General features: G+C 35.8%; 1 protein-coding gene across 1 annotated transcript; it reads left to right on the top strand.

The window, feature by feature from the left end:
- Window positions 1-17,993: 17,993 nt before the first annotated feature.
- On the top strand, window positions 17,994-19,616 carry LOC149816579 (uncharacterized). Its single transcript, XM_089986928.1, has 4 exons — window positions 17,994-18,287; window positions 18,764-18,828; window positions 19,006-19,049; window positions 19,165-19,616. The coding sequence occupies exons 1-4, from the start codon at window positions 17,994-17,996 to the stop codon at window positions 19,581-19,583; spliced, it is 822 nt and encodes a 273-aa protein (XP_089843054.1). The 3' UTR covers window positions 19,584-19,616.
- The last annotated feature ends 306 nt before the right edge of the window (window positions 19,617-19,922 follow it).

Here is a 19,922-nt window from a genome sequence, read left to right as displayed (position 1 = left end):
AATATGGTTTATAAAACAATTAAGGTTTTGTTTGGGGACTGGAAGTCAGTGTTTGTTTATGCACTTGGAAAAATGGGAGTCACCAATTCCTAGATTTGGCAGTTACCATCTTCAAGTGGTGGTAGTTTTTGTTCTTTTTTAAGGTAAAAAAATGTAATTAAGATTAAGAGAGTTAAATAAAGTACTTATGAAGGTAAATAAACTATCAAATCCAATTTTGAGCACAAACACAAAGCAGATCCAAACGTTTTACCTCTTTTAGCTGAGATGGGAGCTTATGTAAAGCCCAGTGGTTAAGGGGACCTTCAGGTTTTTACTAACTAGAGGCCAGCCAATGTGCAGTTGGAGATAGGGTTTTCTTTTGGATTGTCCAAAAATTAAAATAAAAAAACCTTGGTCAAACTAGTTTTGGTCTACTTACATTTTCCCCATCTTTTTTCTCCCGTTTGAAACTTTTTCTTGTAGGATATCTGTCTAAGAAATATCACATTTTTGCATCAAGAAATTATGTAGCTACAACCAATGTAATCAGTATCGGTGTGCATGGGCCGATACTCATAGTATCGGCCGCTACAGGGCCAATTCGGCTAATCTAAAAAAATATCAAAAAATATTTTTTAATATTAATTTTAAATTATTTTAATAGTTTTAACACACATCACGTTATGATTGACATGTAATGAATTATTATTATTATTTGGCCGATACGGAACGATTCAGTTGAGTATCGGGCCGACAGAGCTGAATCGGCAGCCCAATGAAACATTGGCAACAACCTCTTGATGTACCAAAATCAGAAATATGATAAAATTATAGAAGTGCAATTTTTGTACAAGTTTAAATGGAAAATACCAAAATACAATATTTAAACCATGCATGTGTAAACTGGGAATTTCTACATTTTTTTTTCTTTTTCATTTTTCGCCTGACCATACAAACGTTATCCAAATATTTCGTTTTGTAAGAACCAGCACTTGGATCATCTAATATGACTCATGAACAGCTCTTTTAAGGCTCTGAAAATCAATGGCTGACAATAATTTTAAATCACAAAAACTGTTATTTTACACAAAAAATGCAATCCAAGTGTAGATTCTCAACAAATGAACCATGTTGAATACATCCATGCATGCGCTTATCCCGTTGTTTTGAGGGAAAATAGAAGGGAAATCATTCTTTCTCATGTAAATAGGTTAAGGTGAAGGGGGGTTTCCTACGAAAATGCAGGTCGACGGGGTTACATGTGGTGTTGGTCCTCGTGAGCACAAGTTCGAGAAAGCAAGACTGTCTGTCAAGAGGACCACATCTTAACCTGTGGGACCCACGGTTAAAAAAAACGCACTACGTTTTTTTTTCTTATTAATCCACGCTGTCGTGCTCCGTAGTTGGAAATTGGAACCGGCTGTAGCCGGTAACCGCAGCAACCTCACACTTGGGGCCCAAAACAAAAAATGAAGGGATTTAATTGTCTCATTTGTCCCTCATGATTTGGAGAATGACCTATATATATGTCTCTAAACGACCCATCTGAACACCAAAATAGAAAGTGCACCAGACTTGAAGAATGATCTGTGACTACAACTTTAGGGCATGGTAACAGGTGTAGTAAGACAAACAACCATGTTAGTTTTCTACTCGGGCGAATATATATATATATATATATATATATATATATATATATATATATATATATATATATATATATATATATATATATATATATTCACGCGAGCGATCGGACTGCAGCCTAATCCATTTTGGCTCAGTTTGGGTCAAACTTGGACATAATTTATAGGCTCAAGCTCCGCTCAAGACAGGCTGGGCAAGGCTGGCCGACTCATTGCCCACCTCTACTTACAACTATAGTCATTTATAACCAAACATGGTGAAAGAATCAGGAGTTGAAAGCCTGAATCCTTGAAAGAGTTACTTATGCTTCCAAACAATAGAGAGAATTAACAACTCTTTTAAAATGTATTTTCTTTAAAGTGCAGGTTTTGTATTTCCTCATAATCTTTGCAAATCCCTCTGACACTGGTTCCCAAAAAGAGCCTTATGTTGTTGTAACTGGTATGGGCCTGCTTAACCCTCAACTTGCCAATAAAAAAAGTGCAAGCTCCATTGGATATCCCATGAATTATGATGCATTACAAACCAAAGAAAAACGATGCAAACCATGCGGTGGCTACTTGATTGATGGTAGTGCAAGCGGCCATGGCCATCATAAGTCCACTGTATTAGGCAGTGGAGGCCCGCCAACCATCGGCAGTGAGCGTAGCTGCCAACAATAAGGCTCTCGCTCCCTTCTTCTCTCTTGAGTTTTCCTTTTTCGTAAAAGGGGAAACCCAAATCAGGCTCCCCTTTTACGAGTAAGGGTGAAAAAAAAGAGGAAAAGAAAATAAAGAAAAAAACGGAAAAAAAATTGGGCTTGTATGTGTTGTTTGGATCTAGTAAAAAGCAAATAGGTCCCAGGTGATATGGACTAGATATGTTTACCCAAACCAGATTAGATATGGATGAACCTAAATAGATCCTATTCAGATTTGACTCATATATTCACTTTATCAAAATGTTTTGAAGTTGGATGGATTGTAATAGATCAGAGTTCAATCTGTTTAGATCTAGTAAATCTAGAAGTAATCAAGCTCGATTAAACTAGCTCAAGACTATACTAATTAGTTTGGGTCCAATCAACATGAATATAAGACTGGTTGGACATAGTAGATCATTGGAACAAAACCAGATATGCACCTGGGATGCATAAAAAGGTTTGATAATCTTTTTTTAAGATCCAAGTGAGCCCTCCATCTATATTTATTAGTTGTTTTGGATCTATGTTGGTATTACGTTTGAATGACTCATGCTTATGAGTTTTGAAACTATTTATTTATTGGGTCAAATAATTGAATATTGGATCTAAATACATATATTTGTTAAGAATGGTATAATTTGGATCTGGTTATGATCCAAATTGAAACTTAACCTAATATAAGTGAGTTTAGATCCAAATTAGCATGATGCAATCCAAAATTACTTATATTGGCATAATGTGCATTAAATGGGCCCTCTTTGGATCTTCTGATTATATGGATGCATATTTAACTCAAATTTTATGATAGATCCAGATGGTAGCATATTATTTTTATATTCTTTATAACTTGTTCATGTTGGGATCCTATTAATATATGGATCTGATATAACCTAGTGTTGGTCTAATTTTTATGATAGATCAAGTTAATTATATTAGATCTGATGCTTAGATCAATAATTTTGGCATGAAAGCAAGGTGGATTAAAGTAGAACATATAGTATTCTAATAAACTTGGTTGAATCCGGTAAAACATATTAGATCTAGTTGAATCTGAATAGATTCAGTTGAATATTTTTTTATCCAGCCATTGGACATGAACTTAGATGAATAGAATTTGTACATGATACATGTGAGTTGGATCCATATGAGATCTAAGAACATTTTATATTATTGAATTGCATGTGCTTATGAATATGATTATTAGGTCTTATTATGTATGAATCAATTTTGGTTTCAAATTAGTATAATGGTGTTGGTTTGATGCATGTATTTTTTGGTATTTCTTTATTGGGTTCTCTTATTGAATAAATCCAGTGATGAATTCAGGAAAAATATAATGTCGAATATGGGGTATAAATTAATTTCAATTTAAAATCTAAGCATATAGATTTGGATAATAAACAAATCCTATATGACCTATGGTTTTGCTTGAGCTATTTAAGTTTGTATGGAGATCCATTTTTTTTACTATGGATCATGTTGGACTTAATGATAACATTTCAAGTTAGTTTTGGATATGAACTCATACAAATCCAATGGATTCAGATATATATTTTTTTGCAAAACAGATAATGGATTTGAATTTATATGTTCACATGCTTGTGGTTTGATTGCCTATTATTAAATTTGATAAGATTATAAGCTTTGAAAATGAATGGGCTTATCATGTTTGGCATGCCCAAATAGTAATTAGACAGAAAATGTTAACTATCATTGATTATGGATCTAGTGCATATCCAAGTTGGATATGGATATGAGGACCTATGGTTTACTTTTAATGCACATTGCTTGTATTTTGTAATGTTTTAATGCACAAATTGCTTAAATGCAATATGTTAAAAAAGTGAGAGTTGAATTATTATTTGTACATGCATGTGAATATTTATTTGCATATAATGATATATAATCATCATAAATCATGCTTTTATGGTTTGCTTGTATGAATGCATAAGTGAATGTTTTTTCATGTTTTAGAAGTTTTATATAAGGTATGCAACATGATATGTTTTCGTGCTTTAGAAGTTTTATGCATGGTATGCATCATCACTACAAGAAAAATATTATTTAGTGACGGAAATTTCTAAAAGAAATAATTCATCGCAAAGTTACGACGGATTAGCGAGAGAAAACTACCCATCTCTAAAATTGGAATTAGTTATGAAATTTGCGACAAAAAAATTATGTCGCAAAGGCCGTCGCAAATTTGTGATGGATTAGCGACAAAAGAATTTCATCTCACACTTTGTCGCTACTTTGCGATGGATGAGCGACACCATTTTTTTGTCGCTACTTTGTCGCAAATTTGTGGCAACGTTTGTGATAGAATTTGGTTGTCGCTAATCCGTCACTAAATTTCCCATAAAACCCTAATACGAGCCTCATTTCTTTTTTCTTTCTGTTTCATTCATCCCTTTCTCTCACCCCGTTGCTCGCCCTCCCTTCTCCCCCTTCCGACGACCGCCTCCCTCTCCGACGACCTCCTCCCTTCCCTTCTTCCCCTTCTGGCGACCGCCTCCCTCTCCGACCACACCGACTGACGCCCATCCCCTACCAAGTACACTCTTTCCCCTCTTCTCTTCTTCTTTTGTTGTTGGAAGGCCGTCAGGATGTCGTCGCCCCCTGCCACACCTCTCCTTTCTCCTCCTCTCCCATGTCTTTTGGTTCTTCTCCCCTTCTTTGTTGTCTCGATGGGAGGCCGATGGCCCTTGTCGTGATCTCCTTCTTCCCTCCTTTTTTTTTTGTTGGCTCGCTGGGAAGCCGGCAGGAGGCCCATAGCCCCTGCCGCACCGTCCCTCACTCCCCTATCTCTTTGGGCTCATCGAAAGGTCGATATGAGGCCGACGGCCCCCTACGGTGCCCTGCCTTTCCCTCTTTTATGTCACTGGGAGGTCGGCAAGAGACCGACGGCCTTCTATCGCACCCTCCCACTCCCTCTGTGCTCGTCAGAGGGCCGGCAGGTAGCCGACCCCCCTGTCGTCTCCTTCTCTCTATTGTGGTTTGCCGGATAGCTTGCAGGAGGCCGGTGGCCCCTGCGACACACTCCCCCTTTTGTTGGTTATCAAAGGGCCGATGGGAGGTCGACAGTTCCCCTATCGTGCCTTCCTCCCTCTCTCTATGTGTGGAAAGGGTCTAGCAGGTGGCCCCGTGTCGTCCCTACCCCTCTCCTTTGAGCCCTCCCTGCTCCCTGCTCTCTCTCTCTCTCTCTCTCTCTCTCTCTCTCTCTCTCTCTCTTTCGATGGGGTCGGGCTCGACCAGGTAGTCAAGCCCACCTCCTTCTCGGTCGAGGTTGGGGTCGGGCTCGGCCTGGCAACTGACCCACGTCGATGACCTTGTCATCCTCCTGTTCCAGTAGCCTCACTCCGCAACCGACCCACGATCGTATATAAATATGCTTTGTAGGTGCGTAGTTGAGCTAATTGTGCGATGCTTAGTGCTAAGCATCGCATGCAGCTAAAAATGCAATACAAAAAAAATAAGAAAAAAATGCAAAGGCTATAGTATGCAAATCGAGTAAATACCCATGGTGAGTAAGTGATGCAAGCGCATCACAGGTTATTTATTTTTTTGGATGCAACACTTTTCTGTTTACACACTCACTTAGTTGTGGATATCTAGGACTGCTTTGATGGAGTTCGAAGATCATGCTGAGCATGATTTTAATGCATGAAAATAGAAGTGCTTTATTTTTTGAGTTCGGATTTCATGCTAGTCATGGTAGTAGTTAACAGGATATTGGAGTGTGTTTACTGCAAGTACATGTTTGACATTGTTTTGATATGAATGATTTGAATGTATTGCAATGTTTGATGTGACTGTATTCATGCTTGCATAAAGTTATTTTCAATTTGATTATGCCTTTCATGTGAAATTGTATCATGAAAACATGTTTGAAATGAATGTATCGTGTTATGAATGAGTTTGCACACAAAAATGAATGATAAGTTATCAATGCTTCAAACATGCTTCAAATGAATGGTTTTGCACATAAAAATATTAAGTTATCAATGCATGCATCATAGTTCTTGTGATTGAATGTCATTATATATATATATATATATATATATATATATATATATATATATATATATATATATATATCAAATCATTACATCCACCATGAATGCATGATAAATTAGATATGTTTTTCATCATAGCATTCTTATGATTCTCTTTTAACTGGTTAGGATAGTATATGTAACATCCGTCACCCAAAATGGCTGCAAACCATGAATTAATGAACCGTAGGATAGTTGTCAATAAGGTATCACTTGAATATATGGATGGTGTTGACAGTTTTATTGAATTAGCAATGGCAAGTGTCAGTACAGTGGATCCCACAGGTCGGATCAGGTGCCCCTGCATGATGTATAAGAATAATCTATTTGTAGAACTTCGGTGTTAGACATCACCTATACAGGAAGGGTTTTGTAAGTGATTATCAGAATTAGATGCTTCATAGTGAATAATTTTGGAATAATTTTGATGCACGGGTAGATGTGGTGCATAATAATCTATATGTGGATTTGATATTTGATGTCGCAGGACTAGAAATGGATTTTGTTATGGGTCTTAGTGATGTACCAATTGGGGTAGAGGAAGAAGCAACATCCTAGTGATGTACCAACTAGGTACTTTGATCGTACTCATCAGACCCTCATAATGGAAGTGAAAAATATTAGGATAGGTTTATGTACATATGGATTTAATCCATTTGGGGGTAGATCAACTCCATACTCGTGTTAGCCAGTATTTGTCACCCCATACAACCTTCCTCCAAGCTTGTGTATAAAGCGTCAAAATCTTTTCTTGTCTCTATTGATCCCTGGTCCGACCTCTTCGGGTCAAAATCTTGATATATATTTAAGGTCATTGATTGATGAATTAAAAATACTGTGAGATGACAATGTTTTCACGTACGATGCCCACAAAAAATAAAACTTCAATATGAAGGTTATTGTTCTATGGACAATCAATGACTTCACTGCATATGATATGTTATCTGGTTGGAGCACACATGGGAGGTTGTCATGTTCGTACTACATGGAGGATACAAAATCTTTTAGATTGACACGTGGAAGGAAGCCGTGCTGGTTTGATTGTCACCATTGATTTCTACCCAACGACCATTCGTTCTAACGACAAAAGAATGTGTTCCGAGCAGGCACAACTGAAATGAAATGTCCACCTACAAGGTTGTCTGGCATAGAGATTTTAAGCCGATTACAATACTTTTCATATGGACTGACAGATGTCCGTAGTCCAACGCCCTTCCTTGGATTTGTGAAGGATCACAATTGGACAAAGAAATCTATATTTTGGGAACTAACATATTGGTCAACTTTATTGATATGACATAATTTGGATGTCATGCATGTGGAGAAAAATGTGTTTGATAACGTGTTCAATATGGTAATGAATGTTAAAGAAAAAATGAAGGATAATCCGAAGACCTGTATGGATTTAAAAGTAATATGTAAAAGACCAGAATTGGAACTCAAAGAGTACAATGGAAAAGTACTGAAACCAAAGGCAAGGTACATGCTTGAACCAGATCAAATAAACCAGGTATGTCAATGGTTGAGACAATTGAGATTTTCAGATAGATACGTCTCTAACATTGCTCGGGCTGTGAAGATAGACAATGGACAATTATATAGGTTGAAGAGCCATGATTGTCATGTCAATATGCAACGGTTGATTCCCCCAGCATTCCATGATATGTTAGACAAATTTATATGGGGAGTATTATCCAAGTTGAGTAGATTTTTTAGAACATTGTGCACATCAAAAGTTGTAGTAACTGAGATAAAGAATCTCGAAGATTCTGTCATCACTACTATTTGTCAGCTAAAGAAGATATTTCTGCCAGCATTTTTCGATGTTATAGAACATGTGATCATACATGTGCCATATTAACTTAGGGTTGATGGTCCTGTGCAATATCAGTGAATGTACCCATTTGAAAGGTATATTTTTTTATATTTTTCTCTTCAATGCTATTGTATTACGAGATATATATTGTTGATAGATGCATGTTTGACCTTAAAAAAAGGTTTGAAATAAAGCAAAAGTTGAGGGTTCTATTTGTGAGGCGTACACTTTAGAAGAGATTTCAAATTTCTCATCTATGTACTTTGAACCTCATATTTCAACATGTTATACTTGCCCACCTTGTAATGATGATGAAGAATAATTTACTGTACCTAACAAACTGTCACTATTTCAACCACTTGGGCATGCCTTTGATAGTTGTCAGTTAAGACTCTTGGAAGATCGAGATCAAGACACAACACAAATCTATATCTTTTTTAATTGCTTAGCGATCGACCCCTACATCAAGTAAGTATACTTAATATGTAATACAAAGTTCTATATGTGTGTACATAGTTCGGTAATATAAATATTTGTTAAGTGCGTATGATTTGATCTGAAGTTGAGAAGAGAACTTCCACATCTCACTGATTCAGAAGTACAGAAAGAACATGAAAATAAGTTTATGGCATGGTTGAAGGAGTTGGTAAGGACCATAACATGCATTCTTTTCGTGTAAACAACAATAAGTTACTTAATTGATCGTGATCACAGTCATTGTTTATGCTTGTAGGTCCGCCATGGTGATGTTAATGACCAAGGAATATGTCATTTACAAAATGGTCCAACCAAAGTTGTGCAATGTTACAACGGATACATTATAAATAGTTATCGATTCCATACAAAAGACTACGGTGTAAACAAGTCAACGATGAATAGTGACATGTGTGTCAAGGGTAGTAGCTACGGTGAAAATGAACATGACTACTACGGTGTTATAGAAGAAATAATGGAGTTGACTTAAGCATAAATAATAGGGTAACGAAGAGGAGGAGAAGAAAGAAGAAGAATATGAAAGTCAAACAAGTGATAAGGAAGCATACTTGAGCTAGTGAAATACATCTTGTAATACATACCTTATGTTTGAATGTATTACAATCTTTTAGAGTTGTGTAATTGATCCAATTGTATTGCAAGTTAAGGATAAGTTATCCATGATTAGCAAGTGATGTCATATCTTATGTTTTAATGTATTGCAATATTTGATGTGAATGATTTGAATGTATTGCAATGATTTGAATGTATTGCAATGTTTGAATGTATTGCATGAAGTTATTTTCGATTTGATTATGTATCTATGAAGATATAGAGTTGTGTAACTGATCCAAATAAAATTTTTATTTGTTAGAATATGGTTCGTGGAGGTCACAATGGTCGAGCACCTAGTGGTAGTCAGTCTCAGCCTTCATCTTCACGGGCTGCTTCGATAGGTATATCATTTAACTAATTGTATACTTGATTATTTTAAATGTGCATTGTGTGAATTTCTAACTCATTTTTCTATAGATGATGTTTCGCTTGTATATGACCCACCTACACCAGGTATTCATACACATCACGAGACAATGCTGGATGCAGGGTCTTCTTAGTTTGACACACGATGACTCATTCAAATAGTGTATATCGATAATTGACCATAAGTATTTCATTTTCATTTATCCAATACTTATCTTATAAATAGTATATATCGATAGTTAATATGTACCAATTCATATGCAGTGCGAGGTTCGAGAAGTAATACAAGAAATTAGTCAGTCACTAGTTCAATATCTACCAGGATCGATCGCTCAATGAAAAGAGTACCCGAAGATGGTGTTGGATAGATTATGGTTCTCATTCATGGTATACAATCGTTTATCATAGCTAATGTGTTTCATATTTAATTTTTTGTTATAGCCATGTCTACTAACTTTCTGAAATTATTTGTAGGCTTTGAATCGCTTCGCAACTGCGATGGAGAAGCAGAACGCGAGGCGAGTGTGGCAGAAGGTGGCTGTCAGTCAATTTGCAGATATGTTGCACAATATGAAGACTGCAACAATAAAAGCATATGGTGACATAGATGATCCACTGCAGTGGAACGAGCCATAACCCTCCTACTATCAGGTCAGATTTTGGGATGCAATATGCGACAAGTGGGTTGGGCATGAATTTCAAAACTGCTCAGCAAAGGCTGCACAAAATTGAGCGAAGATGCCCGATGTCCATCTACACACAGGTAGATCTAGGACTTTTAGGAGCTACTTGAAGAAAATGATAACTCATCAATATATATATATATATATATATATATATATATATATAATCAAATTTATAAGTATTATTGCATACTTTTTAAATGATTTTTTTATCTCGCAAGAAGCAGAAAAAAAGAGGCATTGTGTCTTATAAGGATGTGTTTGTTGAAACACATAAACGTAAGGGTACGAGAGAGTTCGTATCAGAGAAGGTGAGAATGACAATAATATATATTTATTGTATTAATAAATATTATAATATAAAAGTTACCATGAACATTATAATTCTTAATCCATATTGTAATCATTACTTTGTAGGAGTCATACGAGCAACAGATTGTAGATCGATATGGCGATGACTCCACTCAACATCCGTCTTTTGATCCTGCAGCATGGGTGACTACAACCGGTGAACCCAAAAAGGGTTGTGTGTTCGGGTTTGGAAGTAATATGAACACCACACCAGTCATTGCCTCCTTCAGGCACGACTCTCAGAGTTCTCTCTCCAACATCAACTCCAAGTGTCCGATTGACATGACTAATTCTTGGGATGGTGTTTGCCAGCTTGTTAAGGACACAATGCGTGACTATTTATATGATGCAATTTCTGACATTGTCTGTAATGAGTTGTGCAACTTTTTTTGAGACAGGGGAACTTCGTCTGCAGCTGCCTGTTAGGTATGAAAGTTTCATGTCATTTGTTTCATGTCGTTAGATTTTAAGCTAATATATGCATGATTTCATCACATATAAGCATGATTTCATCACTATGAAAGTTTTTACTGCCTTATAACACATATATGCATGATTTCATCACTATGAAAGTTTTTGACTGTCTTATAATACATATATGTATGATTGAATCACTATGAAAGTTTTTTTACAACCTTTGAACACATATATGCATGATTAAATCACTATGAGAGTTTTTTGACAATATTAGAACGCATATAAGCATAATTTCATCACTATAAAAGTTTTTGACAACCTTAGAACACAAATATGCATGCTTGAAGCACTATGAGAGTTTTTTTACAACATTAGAACACATATAAGCATGATTTCATCACTATGAAAGTTTTTTGACAACCTTTGATCAAAATATATGCATGATTGAATCACTATGAGAGTTTTTTACAACATTATAACACATATACGCATGATTTCATTACTATGAAAGTTTTTGACAACCTTAGAACACAAATATGCATGCTTGAAGCACTATGCGAGTTTTTTTATAACATTAGAACACATATAAGCATGATTTCATCACTATGAAAGTTTTTGACTGCCTTATAACACATATATGCATGATTGAATCACTATGAAAGTTTTTCACAACATTAGAACACATATAAGCATGATTCTATCACTATGAAAGTTTTTGACTGCCTTATAACACATATATGCATGATTGAATCACTATAAAAGTTTTTGACAATCTTTTAACATATATATACATGATTAAAGCACTGTGAGAGTTTTTTGACAATATTAGAACATATATAAGCATGATTTCATCACTATAAAAGTTTTTGACAACTTTAGAACATAAATATGCATGCTTGAAGTACTATGAGAGTTTTTTGACAACATTAGAACACATATAAGCATGATTTCATCACTATGAAAGTTTTTGACTGCCTTATAACACAAACATGCATGATTGAATCACTATGAAAGTTTTTTTGACAACATTAGAACACATATAAGCATGATTCCATCACTATGAAAGTGTTTTGACTGCCTTATAACATATATATAAGTATGATTACATCACTATGAAATTGTTTGACTGCCTTAGAACACATAAATGCATGCTTGAATCACTATGAAAGTTTTTGACAACCTTAGAACACATATATGCATAATTGAATCACTATTGAGAGTTTTTTGACAACATTAGAACACATATAAGCATGATTGTGATACATAAGACATTTATTTGACAGCCTTATAACATATATATGCACGCCTGAATCACTATGATATTTTTTTGACAATCTTAGAACACATATCTGCATGATTGAATCACTATGATTTTTTTTTGTCAGCCTTAGAACACATATCTGAATTCTGTTAATGTCCTTGACTTTATTGCTAGCTAGTCTATGTGTAATTCATTCATGTTACTTTCATTGCCTTAGATTAGGTGCATTGTATATAATTTATTTCATTATATTTTGTTTATCAATACTAACCTTTCTTTTCTCTTGTAGGATGCTGGAGATAATCAGCATAGAGGAGCTGATGGAGGCATGGATGAAGGGGCAGATCAAGACAATGAAGAAGATGATGCTCAGAATCTTGGCGATGATTAGATTCATGTGTTGAATTTATTGTACCATTTTGTTGTTTCAAAAGAAACTCTTTGTAAATGTTCACTTGTAAATAATTAGAACTTGGTGAGGATTATAGTGGATCGATAAATTGTTTCAGTTGCTTTCACTACAAGAAAAATGTTAATTAGCGAAGGAAATTTGTGATGGATTTTTTTCGTCGTAAATTTGCAACAGATTAGCTAGAAAAAACTTTCATCCTGAATCTGTCACTAAGTAGCGATGGATTAGCGATGCAAAAATGTTATCGCTAATCCGTCACTACTTAGCGACGTAATAGCGACTCTAATTTTTCGTCGCTACTTGTCAATAGAAGAAAAACAAGTTAGCAACGAATTTAGCAAGGGAATTTTTTCGTCGCTAATTAGCGACGAATTAGCAAGGGAAAAATTCCCTCGCTAAATTCGTCGCTAATTTTTTATTTAAACCGCCCATCAAGAGCGTGAAATTTTCTCTCTCTCCCCATTCAAAATTTGAACCGACCGAGCAATTTAAACCGACTTTCGAAGGAATGATATCGAAGGACGGCGATGAGGCTGAGCAGACGATTGCTGGAGGACGGCGATGCCGGAGAGCGCACCAATTCACGGAGGATGGCGATGAGGCAGAGTGGTCGGTTGCTGGAGGACGACAACGCCGGAGAGCACATCGGTTCACGGAGGATGGCGACGAGGCAGACCGTCCGGTTGCTGGAGGACGACAATGCCGAAGAGCATGCCAGTTCATAGAGGGCAACGACGAGGCAGAGCGTTCGGTTGCTGGAAGACAGCGACACCAAAGAGCACGCCAATTCACAAAGGACGACGACGAGGCAGAGCGTCCGATTGCTGAAGGACGCCGACGCCGGAGAGCACACCGATTCACGGAGGACGGCGATGCCGAAGAGCGCACCGATTCACGAAGGATGGCATTGCAGATATCAAAGAACGGCCAGTCCCTTTGCAATGCCTGTCAGGTGCGGTACAAGTCTGGCTTATTGCTGCCGGAATACCGCCCAACAGGGAGCAAATTTTTTTTTTTAAATTTAGCGACATATATTGTCCGTCGCTAATCTATTGCAAATTAACGATGAAAGTAATGACAGATAATTTTGGCGCTAATTAGCGAGCAAAAATTTGCGATGGAAGATATCCATCACTAATCCATCACCAATCTGTCGCTAAATAGTTTAGCGATGGATATCGTCCATCGCTAATCCACGATTTTCTTGTAGTGTTTGTATATGTATTTTTTATGTGTACTTTATTTTTTATACACAGGATATATCAATTATATAACGAGAAAATTTTTCTCGATATTTGTATTTTAAACAATTTTTTTATTTTTTTTTCTTTTTTGTGATAGCTTAGCGACGGATATTATCCATCGCTAATTAGTATTGGCCTCCAATTCAGCAGTGGATTAGGGATGGATATTTATCCATCAAAAAACTGAATCGGCCAATGTTTTGCGATGGATTGTAATCCATCACAATTTTGTCGCTACATTAGCGACAGAATTACCGACGGATGTGTATCTGTCATAAAACCAAATCTCTGTGGATTAACGACGGCCATGTGATGAATCATGGAATTTTCTAATTCATCATAAATTAGCGACGAAAGTAGCGAAAAATATTTTTCGTCGCTAATTAGCGACTAAAAAATTGTGATGAAAGTTATCCGTCACTAATTCAGCTCTAACCCGTCGCTAAACTATTTAGTGACGGATTTACGATGAATTACGACCGTCGCTAATCCATAGATTTCTTGTAGTGATAGTACTTATATTTTTAGTAATTATATTTATGATTATTTGGATCTATATATATATATATATATATATATATATATATATATATATATATATATATTGACCCAAAATGATTGGGTGGTGGTTAACCTTATGAGAGTTATAGCATGTTGCATGTGATGATGATGCACGTGGATAGTGAGAGTATTGACTATGGTGAAATTTTAAAAAATGAGAGTATTTGTCATGTTAGGCAAATCATAATTTATCATGAATTCATGAGTTTGAGAAAAATTCAAAGTACTCCACTAGTATAATGAGGACTTTGTGCAAGGTTATTAGTACATGATGTTGTTCTATGTGATAGTCATAGAAGAGCCATGAGAACACATGGGGCTAACTAAGAAAGTGAGACCTATAATATCATTTATTGGTTTGAATATGATATTTAACATTAAGGATTATGTTTTAAATTGTAATATGATGAGAAACCCATATAGTTATGTGAAATGAGTTTATGACTAAATTTATACTATATGTAAAAAGAATCATGATTCATATGATGATGAAAAGACCACATGATTATATGAAAAATAACTCATAACATATGATGATGCACGCGGATAGTGAGAGTATTGACTATGGTGAAATTTTGAAAAATGAGAGTATTTGTCATGTTAGGCAAATCATAATTTATCATGAATTCATGAGTTTGAGAAAAATTCAAAGTACTCCACTAGTATAGTGAGGACTTTGTGCAAGGTTATTAGTACATGATGTTGTTCTATGTGATAGTCATAGAAGAGCCATAAGAACCCATGGAGCTAACTAAGAAAGTGAGACCTATAATATCATTTATTGGTTTGAATATGATATTTAACATTAAGGATTATGTTTTAAATTGTAATATAATGAGAAACCCATATAGTTATGTGAAATAAGTTTATGACTAAATTTATACTATATGTAAAAAGAATCATGATTCATATGATGATGAAAAGACCACATGATTATATGAAAAATAACTCATAACATATGTAAAAAATATCATACTTGAAAATGAAGGAAAGTGCAAATAGTTATGTGGGAAATAACCCATAACACATGTAAAAATCTCATACTTGAAAATGAATGATGAGAAACCTACATGGCTATGTGAAAAACTAACGTATACCATGTGAAAAAAATACAATACTTAGATATTGATATAACCTAAGGAATTATGCAAGTTTATTTGGTGCATGTTTTGTCATGAAGTGTTATATATAGTACATTATGCACCAATTATAATATAATGTGGTTGTTCATCCCATATGACCAAGTGGGAGATGTCGAATCCTGGTACCAAAATTCATAGGATCTCATAAATGGAACCTCTAGAGCCACAAGAACGTGGGCTCATTAAGATAATTTATGTAATTTAATTATATTATTTATTAGATACATGTAACCTAATCTACATGGTTACGGAGGAAGTTATTGAGTTTAATGGGGCATTATCTTCATGGTGGAGTTAATCTCCATCCTCCATGGATTCATATATATAGATCCATGATCATGAAAACAAGTCATAAAATAAACATGACCTTCTAATGAATTCTAACGGAGGATTGAGATAATGCCACCATATAGAGAGGGTTTAAATAGCTCAATGGTAAAGCGTGTGTCATTACAAGGTTAGAGGTTCAACCCCTCCTTCTAGTGTATGCCCCCATTCAGATTTGGTAACCCCATCCATACTAGATTTAAGAACTATCGGGTTCCAATAACATCAACAGTGTGTAATCCCATTGCACTTGATCTCCCCTCGAACCATGTGCTCTTATCAATAAATGTTATATATATGGTAATACATCTGTGTTAAATGAAACATGTTAAATGGGTTTTTGAGCTTTTTTATTTTATTTTTAAATTTTGTTCGTACATATGTGATCTATTTACTTGATTTTATAGGGATCAGCTCTCAAAGCATTCGATTGTGACACATGGGTAAGTTTTTATAAGGTTCGAAAAATCAATGGTGCAAAATCTTTGTAAAATTTTTAGGCTGCAAATATCATTTTTTCCATAAAAACACATTATTCAGGTATGGATTTCAAGTAAATTGACTATGCCCAGCACATTTATGGGGTCAAAACTGCAGAAAGGCACAGAAAAAGCTAAAAAGGTCAAAAAAACCCATTTAGCATGTTTCATTTAGCACTGATGTATTGCCTTTTTTGTATATATATATATATATGGCTTTATTGTCTTTAGTTGCCTTAACCTAAAAATGCCCTTTTTTCTTTTTAATCTTTTTGTTGTTTTTCAAGAAACAAACCTTACAGATGTGATCTATATGTTTTACTTAGTGGGAATCGGTTTTTGAATCGTTTCTGTTAAGACACATAGTTATGATTTTATAAAGCTTAAAAAATTGACGGCCTACAATGTGTGATACATTTTTGGGTCATAACATGGTAGTTTTTCATTAAAAAACATGAACCACAAGATGGTTCTCACTATTTTTAATATGTTGAATTCATCCATAAGGTTTGTTTAGATCAAAACAACTTGTGCATAAGAATCTAAAATCATTTGTACGTCATGGTGTCATTACTAAAATATTACCTTATATGTCCTTGTAGATAGAAAAAAGGCAACCTACTAAATACACACGGTGCTAAATGAAACATGCTATTGGATTTCTTGTATTTTTTAAAAAGTTTGATAATACATATGTGATATATATGCTTGTTTTAATAAGAATTAGTCTTTGGAGCATTTGATCTCAATACATAAGTTTTTATAAGCTTTAAAAAATGCAATTTTCATAAGTTTTTGAGGCTCTAAATACTATTTTTTTAATCAAAATTTCATGATCCAAGTATCGATTTCTAGAAAATCAATCATGCTGAACATCAGTGCTTGCATTGCCTGTTTTAGCAATCCAGCTTACAAGCTCTCTGCTGATTGTCAAATTTAGGTCTGCCTAAAATATCTTTTATCACAGCTAGATCATGATTTCATAAACCAATAGCTTGTGGTAAACATATTGTATTCTCAAATTGCACTGTGATATCAAGGATATTTACTATGGGGTTGAAATTACGAAATTCAATAGCATGTTTAATTTGGCACCATGCCCATTTATATATACTTTGAGGTTGTTCTGCGCAATCTGCCTGTTACTGCTTGTCATGAAAGGCATTTTCATTTTATAAATGTAAGAATAAAAACAATAATGTCCATAGCACTTGCTGCTCGAACCAGTGCTTACCTTTGCTCTTTCATTGTAAGCCTACCTTTCTTGAAATGTATAGCACATGTGAGTCAAAACTATAAAATAAACAAGGTCAAACAAGGGATGTCACCCAAAATAAATGAAGCAACACTACCCCTTGCCCATGCTTCTTGAGGCCTTCAACCACAAAAACCCATCCTCTCTCTCTCTCTCTCTCTCTCAACCACACAGAAACCCATCCTCTCTCTCTCAAAATCACTACTCCAGATCGTCTCATCTTAATGAGGATCCGCAAGAGATCGGCTTTTCTCGCTCTCCTAAACGGGAGCTCTGATCTCCCACAAGGAGGAGAAGCAAACCAAGAGAAGGGAGAAAGAGAAGGGGTAGTGCAACACAAGGGCTATCTCTCAGACCAAAGCGAGATCAAGAAGACGACCCCCCCACATCTCCAACACGCAGACAGTGATCGACCAACTACTGCATCGCATGGATTCCGGCCGATAACCACCGGAAACGATGGCCGGAAGTCCGATGGAGAGGCCAGAGACTCGGAGCCTCTCAATCATTCCAAACAGGTTCTCACCCCCTCCCCATCTTTCACCCAAAAAGAGCACAGAAACTGCACTCACCTCCCTAAATCTGCCTCTGAAAAATATGATTCCGGCATTACTCTCGCTTTCCAATTGATATTTGTGCCTTGTTGTTCGTGGGTACGTCTCCCGATTTTTTATTATTGTATTATTGTTGTCAATATTATATTCTAATATGTTCTTATGATACTAATATTGTTTGCTAGCAATGTCAATAACTATATGTCAAATTTGTTGTTGTCGAGAGTTTTCTATCCACAAAAAGTTTGTGGTGTAATAGTATCCGGTTTTGGCTTCAAGATGACATCTTTTTCTTGTTGATGGTGCAACATTGCACCTCTTTTTTCTTTTCTCAAATAACATTGCACCCCTCTTTTCTGTTTCCCCATTTTTCTGGTTTTGCATACCTTAATCTGATGGGATTAGGATTCTGTGATTTGCGATTTCATGCTTATGTTCAGACAAAGGAAGAAATGGAAGGAGAAGATAAAGAGGAGGAGAAAGCGATTAGGGCAAAGGAAATAAGGTACTAGCTGCATTGCTGCCTTTTTCAATTCTAATGCCTCGAGTATTTGTGCTTGTTAACAAAGAAAATAGAAAAATGATACAAGTTCTATATGTGTTGATGAAATTATGCTTTTATCATATGGGGTTCTTGTTTCCTCCTCGTGTATGTTGATTGTTAAGTGGTGCTGTGTATTAGGAGCAACCATGGTGCAAAAGGGAATGAAGAGTATTCCTCTAGAGGTATATATGACTTTCTTTGAGGAAATGTGAATTTTTGGTAAAGTTGAGTGTGTGGAGCTCGAGCACCCAAGTGAGCAAATTTCTTGTTCTTCAAAATTATGTTTGATCACAGCAGACAGAAGGTGGTGCCAAGGAGAGAGTGTGTTTCCTTTGAAGAAGAGGAAGACCATCGAATTTGGGAGTGATGATGATGATGATGATAACAGTAATGAGGATGATCACCAACAAGTTAAGGAGGTGAATAGATGGAAGTGTAGTCGTATGAACGGGAGAGGATGGAAATGTCGCAAACCGACGCTGGTTGGATACTCACTTTGCGAGCATCACTTAGGTAAGGGAAGAAGAATAAAGACCATCAACACACTTCTCCATGGAAAGCAGACGAGTGAGAGCCAGAATAAGAGGAAGAAGGCGAAGGGGAAAGGTTGTGATGATGACCCCACTCCTTTGAAGGCTCGATCAATCAACCGCCTAGTGAGCCAACCACTCTCCAGTACTAGCAGCACTTGCTTCGATATGAATGTAACCAACTAATACTCAAAACACCCTTTTCTTTTCTTTGGGTCTTCCTTTGTTTTTCGTTCTTTCTTTCTTATTTTTATGTTTTCCTCTACTTGATTGTTACATGAAATGGCTTCATCGTGTAGTGTGACATGCTTTCCGGGGACACGTGAGTACACGTTCCTATTCTTGGGTGCTCTTTGATTTTCCTTTCTTTATCCCCGTTACTAGTGGTGATAGAACTCTCTCTTTCTTTCTTTTTTGTTGGGTGCTCTTTGATTTTTCTTTCTTTATCCCCGTTATCAATAGTGATCTCTCTTTATATATAGAAGAGAGATATAGAGTAATGCGCTCTTTCTGCTCCGGTTTGGG

The sequence above is a fragment of the Nuphar pumila genome, chromosome 14 (genome assembly GCF_984573655.1).
Source record: "Nuphar pumila chromosome 14, dmNupPumi1.hap1.1, whole genome shotgun sequence".
NCBI classification, from domain to species: Eukaryota; Viridiplantae; Streptophyta; class Magnoliopsida; order Nymphaeales; family Nymphaeaceae; genus Nuphar; species Nuphar pumila.
This window is presented reverse-complemented; position numbering and strand designations above follow the sequence as displayed.